Consider the following 11255-nt stretch of genomic DNA (forward strand, 5'->3'; position numbering starts at 1 on the left):
TCCCTGGGTCCTGAAGGAAATGGCTGTTCAGAGGTCTAGTCCCTCTACTTGCAACAAGCACCGGCCCTTCAAATGAAATTAACTTCCTCCTCAATTAGGCATCCTGCTTGGGACACAGCTGTTCAGTGCACATACAGGGAACATAAATATTCCTACTGTTTTTGCAAGCTCGGGTGTAGCTCTAAGGTGACAGGAGAATAAATGTTGGCCCACGTTAAAGAATTGATCTCCGCTTTGGATGGTAGTCTTCTCCATTCTGTCCCTGGACAGTCTAAATGCTGGAGAAAGGGGTCAGTATCTGTAGGTACAACCACCCGAGGATTCCCAAATTTTTCAACACCAACAGTCCCTTTATTATCTTTTCATCTAAGGAAACCGAGTTTTGAAAGAATCATTCTAATAATGATATTTCTCAAGTAGTTTTAAACTAACAGTCAAAGCTCCTTATGATTAGCATGTGACAATTAGCCAGTGTTGCTCAACATAAAAAAAGCTTGAGCTTTATTGAGGGAAAACAGTTTGTGTTGCGCTTTTGTAAATAATGAGAATAGGTCCCAGGCCCCCATAATTGTGGATCCGTAGGGGCCAGGAGATCCAGGATTGTAAATCAAAGGCCTATATATCAGCTGAGAGAGAAAGGCCAGCCAAGACAAGAAACCGCAACAACTAGAGCCTGCTCATGCTGAGAAATTTCAGCCATCACTTAGTCATACAGAGCTGATGTTTATTCGTTCATTCATAATCTGACTGTGCTCAGTGGACAGCACATCTCAGGGAACCTCCTAGAGCCTGGGGATCTGGGCTGTGGTCACAGACCATGCAGGAGGCTTCACTGGAGTTGGGAGGCTGAGGGCTTTCCCTGGGCCCTTCTGCTGATAGGGGAGGAGGAGAGGCTGTGAGCATCACCATTTCTTAATTAAGGTAGGGTTTTCTCCCTTCTGTACTTCTTTCATGCCCTGTAAGAAAGGAAAGCAGCAATGAAGTCGGCAACAGAGCAGTCATCTATCCACATACCGAAAGAGAATTCCACAGAGTGGTTCTACCAAACACGAGGAGAAAGGCAGTTTTGAGGACGTTTGATTATTCATTCATACATTTACTGAGCATTCACCATAGGCCAGGCGCTTGGGGCCCAAAGGTATAAAAAACATGTTCCCTGCCACCAAGTAGTTCATAGTCTAGTGGCGTTTGGGGTGTGTGTAGGTGTTTAAGTACATAATACTGAGTGTCACAAGAGAGGTACTGGTCAGTCAGAGGAAGGAGCAGTCACTTTCTTTTGTTTTTTTGGTGAGGAATATCGGCCCTGAGCTAACATCTGCCAATCCTCCTCTTTTTTGCTGAGGAAGACTGGCCGTGGGCTAACATCCATGCCCATCTTCCTCCACCTTATATGGGACACCGCCACAGCATGGCTTGCCAAGCAGTGCATCGGTGCGCGCCCGGGATCCAAACCGGCGAACCCCGGGCCACCACAGCAGAGCCCGCACACTTAACCACCTGCGCCACCGGGCCAGCCCAGGAACAGTCACTTTCAAATGGAGGGATGCGGGAAGACTTCAAAGACAATGAAGAATTGGTGGAAATACGACAGAGCAGTGGGAAATAGCTTTCCAAGTGGGAGGAACAGTGAGCCAATGCTTGGGAGTAAGAGTGTAGGTAATTCAAGAAATGGTGAAGGGGGCCAGCCCAGTGGCATAGCGGTTAAGTGTGCACACTCCACTTCGGCAGCCCAGAGTTTGCGGGTTCGGATCCCAGGCGCAGACCGACGCACCACTTCTCAAGCCATGCTGTGGTGGCGTCCCATATAAAGTGGAGGAAGATGGGCACAGGTGTTAGCCCAGGTCCAATCTTCCTCAGCAAAATGAGGAGGATTGGCAATGGATGTTAGCTCAGGGCTAGTCTTCCTCACCAAAAAAAAAAAAAAAAAAAAATGGTGAATAATGGGGACAGGTGTGTGGTTGGGAATATAGATGAGGCTAGAATAACAGGTGCAACCAGATCAGGGCAAGCCCTGAATGCCAGGCTAAGGAGTCACGAGTGTCCTTATCTATGACAGTAATACAGCCATGCAGCACATCACCACCAGCAGTCAACACAAGGAAGCTGAATGGGACTGACACTGGGGGAAGGGTTTGTGAGCAGTGCAGGACCAAGGCTGCACTAGTGCAGAGCTTGGTAACCAGAGCTGACCATGGTGAGGATCTGCAGTTTCTAAATTTCAGTGTGGAACACTGAAATGAAGATGTTTGTGATGTGTATGTATGGCATATTGTCAAGAAAATTTGTGGGTTGAGAGATTGAGGGTACATAAAGGACAAATGAAAAGGCTGGCTGGGATCCAACCTAGTTGGAAGAGATCCAGTGATTTGTAAGTAAGATGGTTTCCTTCATCCAACATAGAGAAAATGCAAAATAAAAACATTAGCTACTTGCTGTTTCAAGTGTCCAAATGCTGCTATCAGGCCAAACTGCATCACACTTCAGATGCTCCACCCCACTTTCTGCTCCTGGTCCACGTAGAGGGAAAAGCAAGTCTTACCTGTTAGTCGTCGTCATCATCATCCTCTGGGACAAAAATGTCATGCTCCTCAAGTAGAGCAGCAAAGTTCTTGCTAATGAGCGTCCCGACATAGAGAAAGGGGATCACAATGGAGAACACGCGGAGGAGGCCGAAGGACATCTGCGGGGGGTCAGAGCAATGGCTGTGAGCTCCGAGCTGACAGCAGCAGGACTACAGAAGGCCCGGCCCTCTTAGGGGCATTCCCTCCTGTGGATCCCAGACCCATCATAAGCAACTTCATTTTAAAGTCCTTGGGAAAATTCAGAGCAAGAAAAATAAACAGAAGAGATAGAGTGACTGTTATGGCAATCAAAGTAGATACTGGAAAGAAAAGTATTAGGCACTTCAGACATCTAAAAATTTGGGCACAACCTGGTAACTACTCGAAGATACCTACAGACAAACAGGTGAGAAAGTACTAAGAGAGCTGGACTCTGGAAGTAGAGTTCAGCTCTACTTCAATTAGACACTAAAACACATGAAAACGGATTACAGAAAGATGTAGTATGAAGGGATATTCTATACAGTTCTTGAACAGGTTCCCCGGTGCCTGAGAAATTTGATTTCACCACATTAAATTTTAGAAACAAGTGTGTTTTGAAAAGTGAGCATGTCTTTACACTAAAAGACTAGCTATTTAGAAGGACTGGGAGTTTCAGTAAAAGCTCAACATCTCGTATTTCCTGGAGTTTCAAAAAGAAAAAAAGTTTAGCTACGCCTTTTTATAAGGCAGCTCTTCCCCAACATGGACCCCACACCTTCCTGCTTCTTGCTTTGAAACAACCCTGAACTCACTTGTCTGTGTGAGCTAGCCTATTTTTAAAAGAACTTGGTTTTGTTTTTCAACTCCCACACAGCTCTGGAGTCAAAAAGCAAATTTTTGTTGGATTATAGGGGAGTGTTTCCATTTTACTTAGAAAAACCCAAGGATACTGAGGGCATGTGATAGCATTCAGCGGCGGAAAAAACAGGACCTGGTGGGGGTTGTACCCCCAAGAACCCTGGATTCCAGGACCTAACTGAGCTGCTAGCTTTGGAAACTGGCTGGACCGCTCTGGCCCGATTCTTCATTTGTAAAAACAGTGACTATAATAATTCCCTACACACCTCTCAGGATTTAAACCTCAGACGATTGCACACCTCTCAGGTCGCAAATCACATGAATTAAATACTAGGTCAAAACTCATAAAAAGATAAGGCCTGTCCTACGTATCCTTTATTTATAAAGTCCTTTCACAATTCGTTATTTCATCCCATCAACTCTTGAAGCAGACAGGGCACAGAGGTTATGTGACTTGTCTGTATTAGATGCAAAAAGCCGAGTCTTCTGGCACACACACACACACACACACACACACACACACACACAGACAGGGCACAGAGGTTATGTGACTTGTCTGTATTAGATGCAAAAAGCCGAGTCTTCTGACACACACACACACACACACACACACACACACACACACACACACACACACACACACACACACACACACACACACACACACACACACACACACACACACACACACACACACACACACACACACACACACACACACACACACACACACACTCCCCACAATGATTGGCCTCAGCCCCTTCGCCCCGCCTCCATGCAGACACTCACTTTCACCGGTTTGGGCAAAATGGCGCCGCTGCGAGTAACGATGACTGACCTCCACGGCACCAGACTCCGACCTGGACCGCCTCGTCCGGCGGAGACATCTCCACCTTTCCTCCAGCTCGGCCCGATCCGCAGAGCCCCGGATCGGACGGGTGCCAATGCCAGCCAGCGAGCCGCTCCAGAAGCCATCTCCCAGCTCCGCCCCTAGGCCCGGCTCCCAAACCCCACTGCCTGGCCCCGGTGACGCCCTCGGGAAGAACGCCGCCCCAAGCCTCGCGAGGCATTCGGGATCAGACGAGAGGCCCAACCTCCCACTTTGCCCAGTGCTCCTAGTTCCTGTTGCGATGGGAAACAGGCATTTGTCTCTGGCCCGACGTGGTGACGTCACGAGGATGGCGCCGATGCCCCAGTCCCACCCTCTTTCCGGGCGTTGGGTGGGGCCGTCAGCTAGTGTCGTGCGTGTGAAGCCTTGAGATTTCTGTCGTTGTTCCCCACCCAGGACAGCCAGGGCTTGAGAGAGCAGCCCTCAGGTGGCCGTTGAAATAAACTTGAGGAACCGAAATGAGTAAAAAAAAACTTAGTGTTTTAATCGTATAAAAAACACAGTAACAATAAGAAAGATAACAAAAGCCTGGAGTATCTGCGTATAAAACAAGGTGCAGTGGGCTGTGGGCTCCTGTACAGGGGTGGGAATGCGGCCCCTCTTTGTGGGAAACAAGCCAGGCAGGAACGGGTCCTGGATCCTGGGCCACATCTCAGCGTCCTGGCCCTAAGAGGCTCTGAGCCTCAGCCTCTAGGCCTTGATCAGGCTGCCTGTGACCCCCATAAGGGAGAGAGAGGCTAAGAAGGGGCAGGTTGTGTGTATTTGGGGCAGGGTCTCCGACCAGGTTCTGAATCATCCATTCAGCCACTGCCACCATACCCCTAGGGTGTCAAGCTAGTCTGGGCTCAGCTCTTTGGACCCAGCCAATTTGCTTCCCAGAACAATCGACAAAGAAAACACTTGGCCGATGCTGGTGAGAGTAGCAATGAAAGGGTCTTGGCAGGTACACACGGGGTGACAAGCAGGCCTGTGAATGAGTTCCCAGGTAGTTTCAGGAGCAGTCAGGAGAGAATAGTTTATCACAGGGTACCGAGAATCCTGTGCCCAAGCTCCTAGAATGCCCAGGACTGGGAACCAAAGTAGCTTTCCCAGGGAGCCACACTGCCTCCCCACCTCTTCTTTAGCTTCCCACTTGGCAGCTCTAGGACCTAGCTGCTGAGGACAGAGCGTAAGGATTTCTGCTGACATACAAAAGCTATGAGCCCCTCCTGGGGCAACATCCAATACCATCTGTTAACAGGGCAGCCAGGGAGAGAGTATGGGCCCCAACACTTTCCGAGCAGAATAAATCCCTTTGTATTGGCTAAAGGCCCTCTCCGTCCAAAAGGCCCTTCCCAAACTGCAGAATGGGGGTCCCATGCCCCCACCCACACCCCGCATGAGGGACTGCAATCCCTTCTGCCACTCAGAAAGAGCTGGGCCCCAGAAACCCCCATGACACAATAAATCTACATTCTCTGACAAGGTCAGTCCCTCAAGTCAACAGTGCAGCCAACTTGTGGTATTTAAATGCACACAAGACTCACCATGTTGGAAATTATGGCTGTAGTTTGGCGTGTAGGTGAAAGTCAGGGTGGCCTGTGGCCATGTAATATTCCCCACTTCCTCCATTTCATCAATATCCTCTGAGAGAGGGGCAGCGCAGCACAGAGTCAGGAGACTTGGGTCTTGCTCTGTGGCTGCTGAGCAAGCCACCTCTGGGCCTCAGGAAATAAAGGGGTTGGAAGTAATGATACCTCCATCCCCTCCAGGCACAAGAGTGGATCTGGAACCCGGAGAAAGCCTAAAAAGCAGGAAGGAGAGAACCCCCCTCAAAAAGCAACTTTGGAAATGAGTAAACAGTAAACTCCTGAAAAAGCACTGGCACTGGTGTCCTGACCAGCAGGACGAAGGCAGAATCCAAAGGACCAAGGCTCAGGGCCTATTCTGTTCCTCACATTCTGGCTGGGCCCCCCGGGCCCTCTGCAGCCATCCCTGCCTCAGCTCCATGATCTCTTGGCCATACCAGTCGTGCAGGGTAGAGAAGCAGGAGGTCTCAGGGGACACAGGGCTCTGTCCCCTGCCTAGGAGGAGGTTGGCAGGGCCCTGCAACTCCCACTCAGCCAAGCCCCGCCCTGCTGGCCTGCTGCTCGGTTCTTCAACCAACCCTGTGGGACTGCAATCCCTGGAGCGGGAGTGGCCGTTTTCCAGGCCCGGAGACCAGCGGTCAGGAGCCTGGGGCTTACAGCGGCTGGTAACGACCCTCCAGGAGGAGTGGCGATGCAACGCCAGGCTCTGGCGAGCATCACGCAACTGGCTTTCCAGCTCGCGCACCACCAGGCGCATGTAGCCAAAGCTTGCCCGGGATAGCGCTTTCACCCACGCCTCCTGGGCCGCCGGCCCATCTGCCGCCAGCAGGTGTGGGCGCACACCAGGGGCGTCGAAGCGGATGGCGAAGGCAAACTCCTCAGGCACAGGAGCCTCAGCCAGCTCCACCGTGCAGCCTTCCAGCACCACCAGGCTCAGCGGGGCCCGGCCCTCTCGACTCTCGAAAGAAAACAGTAGGTTGCCCTTGAGGACAAACCAGCACCTTCGGCCAGTGCCACTGGGGGTGGGTGGAGTCCCTGGTCCCCCCCAAGTGCGCAGGAAACCCGTGTGGTCTGCTGGGGAGTCGCTCAGTGCGTAGTGGGCCACACTCCTCTCGTTCAGCTTCATGGCTCCCGTAAGAACTGTGAGGTGAGAGAGGTGGCTGCAGATCAGAGAGGGAGACAGCTCCCTTGGCCCTGTGGGGAAAAAAGTGCTGGCTCTGGAAGAGACCTGGGCCCCAGTCCTGTGGCATCTACTCACTTGCTGTGTGCCCTGAGGCTCTCAGTGTCTCCATCTGTGAAATGGGCTAGTCTCCCCTGCCTTTTCTCTCAAAGGATTGTTGTGAGGGTCATGCAAAAAACTGGACATCAGAGGACCCAGAGAAAAGGATACTATGATTGTATCAGACCAGGAAGTATGGCAGGTCTTTGACGTGGCTTGTAAAATCCAAAGAAACAGGCCTCAGCTGAGCTGAAATGGACTCCAAACCCATAGGAACCATTTTGCTCAAACCATCCCCTAATCTGGGGGCCCCTTAGCTCCAACTCTGAAGCCAAACCTCCCGGGTTTCCCAGACCCTCCTGGGCCCCTGCTGGCCTCTCATTTGTTAATGGCACAGTTGTCCTTCAGTAAGAATCTGCAGCCTTCAGGGCCAGATGCCAGTGGGGTGGGGCAGGCCTGCCTCATTCCTCCAGCAGCGGGGGCTTAGCTGGGGACCTGCTCAGTAAACGCGAGTATGGCACAACCTCAAGCTCAACCACTAAATGTTGGTGTCACACAGATCATAAGTGGCACCTAATCTAACTGTCCTCCTGACTCATGGAAAACTGAGGCCCAGAGTAGTGAAGGTGAACCATGCAAGGCCACATGGCCAGTGAGAAGCAGAGCTTCGTCTCCTGATTCCCTCACACATTCTGGGGACAAGTCTTGGCAGTGACCCACTTACCAGCATAGCTTGTTGGGTGAGGGCAGGGGTCTCTCTTGTCGGGCCACACAGCTCAACCCTTTGACCACGTGGTTCCCAAGGCACCTGCAAAACAATTCTCAAACCCAGTCAACCCATCCTAAAGGATGAGAACTAGTCAGCCTTCAGGGCCCAGTGAAACCACCACCTCCTCCAGGAAGCCTTCCCTGACCCCTCCACCCACCCAGCCACGCCAGGCTCCTAAGAGCAACTTTAGGGGCTGGGTCCCCTGGTCTTGACCATCAATCACTCTTCAGACCTCAGCTCCCTGTCCCCTGAGGCTAGGTCAGAGCTAAGTGGCCTCATAGCTTCCTGCTTTTCTCTTCTAGCACTTGTCACACTGTTTATTTGTGGGCTTTAATTTGTCACCTAATCTGAGAGGCCTGCCCTGATCACTATGTTAAGGTGGTCCTGATCACCAAGGGCCTGCATTTAAGATATGACGCAACCGCCAGCCCTCACATCTGTTTCATTTCCTTCATCTGGCAAGGATCTTCTCTGTGTTTACAGCGCTGTCCCCAGCCCCAGAATGCCAAGGGCGGGACTCGACTTGGCTCCCTGATAACCCCCAATAGCCAGCCCATGCAGGGCCCTGGGAGGCCCTCAGGAAGTATTTGTTGAAATAACTGGGAATACAATAGTGGACAAAACAAAGTCCCTCCCTCCCGGAGCCTACGTCCCGGGGGAGACACACTATAAACAAACAGACAAATATAATAAATGAATTAATAAATAACGTAAGGACCAATAACGATAAGGGCTGTGGAAAGAAACAAGCAGGGTCCTGGGATGGGGGAGGGGCCGCTCTAGACCGGCGGTCGGGGGAGGAGGAGGAGACCACAGATGTTTGCTGCAGGAGTGGCCTCACCTCTCGTCCCGGGCCCAGCACGGGGCGCAGAGACGGGGTCGAAGCACGCGGAGCTGTCCCCCTCCCCCTCCCTGTGCCTGGGGAAGGGCGCTCCCCCAAACCCTCCCAGGGGTGCGAGGCCCGGACCGCACAGCCGGTGGGAGGCTGGCGCACCGCGTCTTTTCGCATCCTTTTGTTGAAGGAGCAGCGGGCTGGGGCGTGGGCCCTTGACCCGCTGTCGCCCTGAAACAGGGGTCGCCTGATCGGGAACTCCCCGGGGTGCAGCTGCCGCCTCAGTTTCCCCGTCGGCTAGTGGGGCTGTGCCGCCACGTCCCCGCGGGCCACGCCTTCCGCGGGGCCGCCTCCTCCCGAGCCCGCCGGGCCCGCTCTCACCTCCGCGCCGCCGAGCGCCGAAAGCCAGGAGGGCGGCCCGTCGGGTGGGGGCGGCCGCGCCCCGGGGCGATCCCGCCTCCGGATCCCGCGCCTCCGCCAGGCCGCGAACGTGGCGGCGGGAGCCGGGAGACCCCGCCCGGGCGGCGCCAGTTACCGCCCCCGCTCCTCCCCGCCCAGAACTCACCAGGCCTCAGGATCCGTGAAGCCGTCCCTTGATCCATGCGGGAGGGAAACTGAGGCCCGAGAGGCCGGGACCTGCCTTGAACCCAGCGCCCCGCCTCAGGCCGTCCGCGGGCCTCGAACCCAGTCCCCCGCCCGGAGAACTGCGAGCCCCTCTCTTGCCCTCTCCAGTCGCCCTCTCCCCGCCCGGCCCACTTCTCCCACAGAGCCAAGTCTGGGACGGCCTCGGCCCCGGGCGCCTCCTCTGGGCGGGCTCCTATCCAGCCCGCGAGGCCCAGCCGAGCTTCCCACCAGGCCCCTGGGGTCGGCCCCATCTCTGCTTCTGGGCACCATCCATTTCTAGTTCCGCCACTCCCGCTGGCCTGCAGCCCACCCGCGGCCCCAGCCTCTGTCCGTGGGTCGGCCTGCGGTGAAGGTTGCAGGAAAACACAACCAAACGCAGGAGGCTGGGGCTTCCCGACGGCCCTGGAGGCCGGTGAGCTCAGAATGTCTGCCCACGAACTCGCTGGCTCCCACCTCAGAGCTTCTGCCCTTGCAGTTCCTGCAGCCTAGACCGCTCTTCCTTGTCACCCCCACCTCTCAGCTCTAACTCCTCAGGGCTCCTTCCCATCAATTAGGTCTCAACTCAGATGTCCCCTCCCCGACCATGCATGTAAAGTAGCCTACCCTCTGGTCTCCATCACATCCCTGGGTTGTATTTTTATTATAGCACTAACCACTGCAGAAAACTTCCCTACACTCATGCTTTTATTGCCTGTTTATTACCTCTCTTCTACTAAATTTTATTCAATTAATAATATAAACCACAATAAATGTGTTAGAAAGTAATAAATGGTGTGGAAAATATAGAACAGGGTATGGGAGAGGGGGAATTGTGGGAGCGGGGAGGTTGCAGTTTTATACTGAAAGGAATTGAGGGAGCCAGTCATGCCAACATCTGGAGGGAGAGCATTCCAGGCAGAGGGAACAGCTAGTGCAATGGCCCTGAGGCCTGTTGAGTTTGAGGAACTGCAAGGAGACCACTGGGGCCTGGCAGTGGTGAGGAGGGGAGAGCAGTAGGAGACCGGGTCAGAATGTGCAGGGTGGGACTGTGTGAACCTGTGAGGGCTGTTACTCCAGCTGAGATGAACAGCCATCACAGGGTCTTGAGTGAGGAGTGACCTGAGCTGTGTTTTAAAGGAGAGAATAAATGTAAGTGGAAGCAGACCACTGAGGAGGCTGCTGCAATAATCCAGGCAAGATGTGGTGGCGGCTGGCAGAGTCGTGAGAGGTGGCCAGATTCACGATGGGTTTTGAAGGTAGAGAGTGCAGAGTTTGCCGAGAGATTGCACGTGGGGAGTGAGCGAAAGAGGAGGTAAGGAGGACTCCAAGGCTTTGGCTTGAGCACCTGGAAGGAGAGATGCCATTACCTGAGATATGGAAGGTGGCAGGTGTTCTGTTTGGGGCCCGTTATGTTTGAGATGCCCAGCGGCCATCCAAGTGAAGGTGCTGAGAATAAAGTGGCACCTAGTAGTTGCTCAATAAATTTTTCATGACTGAGAGAAGGAATATGCAGAGTGCCTGAGCAAGCATAAACGGTGGCCGGAGTGTCAGGTAGGGGAGGAAAGCCTCCTGGCTTTGCAAGAGCTGTGCCCTCCGCCTGGTTTGCTCCCCGGCACCGTTCCTCTCCGTGGGGTCTAGTCATCTTCCGCTGCCGTTTTTGAGCTGTTACTATGGACCATGCTTCACAGCATTCTCATTTCCTCCCAGGAAAGCCCGCAGCGGGTATTCACGCCACAGCAAGTTATTGAGCGTCAACAGTGTGCCAGGTACTATCCTGACCCTCAGGGATCCCGAGGAGGTGAAAGGGCTAGCCTCGCGAGGAGCCGCGGCACGGAGGACTCCCAGTCCCGGAGCCCGCTCCTCTCGCGCCCGCCTCGGGAGCGCGCAGAGCGGGAGCTCCAAGGGGGCGTGGCTTTGGCAGGCTCGGAGGGCCTATTGGGCCCATAGAGGGCGGGGCACGACGTTGCTAGGGGG

General features: G+C 53.7%; 2 protein-coding genes across 3 annotated transcripts; both read right to left on the reverse strand.

Annotated features, from left to right (window-relative positions):
• Window positions 1-474: 474 nt before the first annotated feature.
• On the reverse strand, window positions 475-4536 carry SMDT1 (single-pass membrane protein with aspartate rich tail 1). The gene is made up of 3 exons (XM_004437925.3): window positions 4191-4536; window positions 2540-2680; window positions 475-956 (listed from the first exon to the last, which is right to left on the reverse strand). The coding sequence occupies exons 1-2, from the start codon at window positions 4374-4376 to the stop codon at window positions 2543-2545; spliced, it is 324 nt and encodes a 107-aa protein (XP_004437982.1). The 5' UTR covers window positions 4377-4536; the 3' UTR covers window positions 475-956; window positions 2540-2542.
• A 213-nt stretch (window positions 4537-4749) lies between these two features.
• Window positions 4750-10642, reverse strand: PHETA2 (PH domain containing endocytic trafficking adaptor 2). Of its 2 annotated transcripts, none has more exons than XM_004437924.3 (3): window positions 9244-10642; window positions 7802-7885; window positions 4750-6998 (listed from the first exon to the last, which is right to left on the reverse strand). In XM_004437924.3, exon 3 carries the CDS (start codon window positions 6982-6984, stop codon window positions 6205-6207), a length of 780 nt encoding a protein of 259 aa, XP_004437981.1. In that variant the 5' UTR covers window positions 6985-6998; window positions 7802-7885; window positions 9244-10642; the 3' UTR covers window positions 4750-6204. The 2 variants fall into 2 exon arrangements, with proteins under 2 accessions (XP_004437981.1, XP_087304964.1); XM_087448838.1 differs by having other exon boundaries at window positions 4750-7052.
• Window positions 10643-11255: the final 613 nt, after the last annotated feature.

The sequence above is a fragment of the Ceratotherium simum genome, chromosome 25, assembly GCF_057802395.1.
Source record: "Ceratotherium simum simum isolate JZ-2026a chromosome 25, ASM5780239v1, whole genome shotgun sequence".
In the NCBI taxonomy this organism is placed as follows: Eukaryota; Metazoa; Chordata; class Mammalia; order Perissodactyla; family Rhinocerotidae; genus Ceratotherium; species Ceratotherium simum.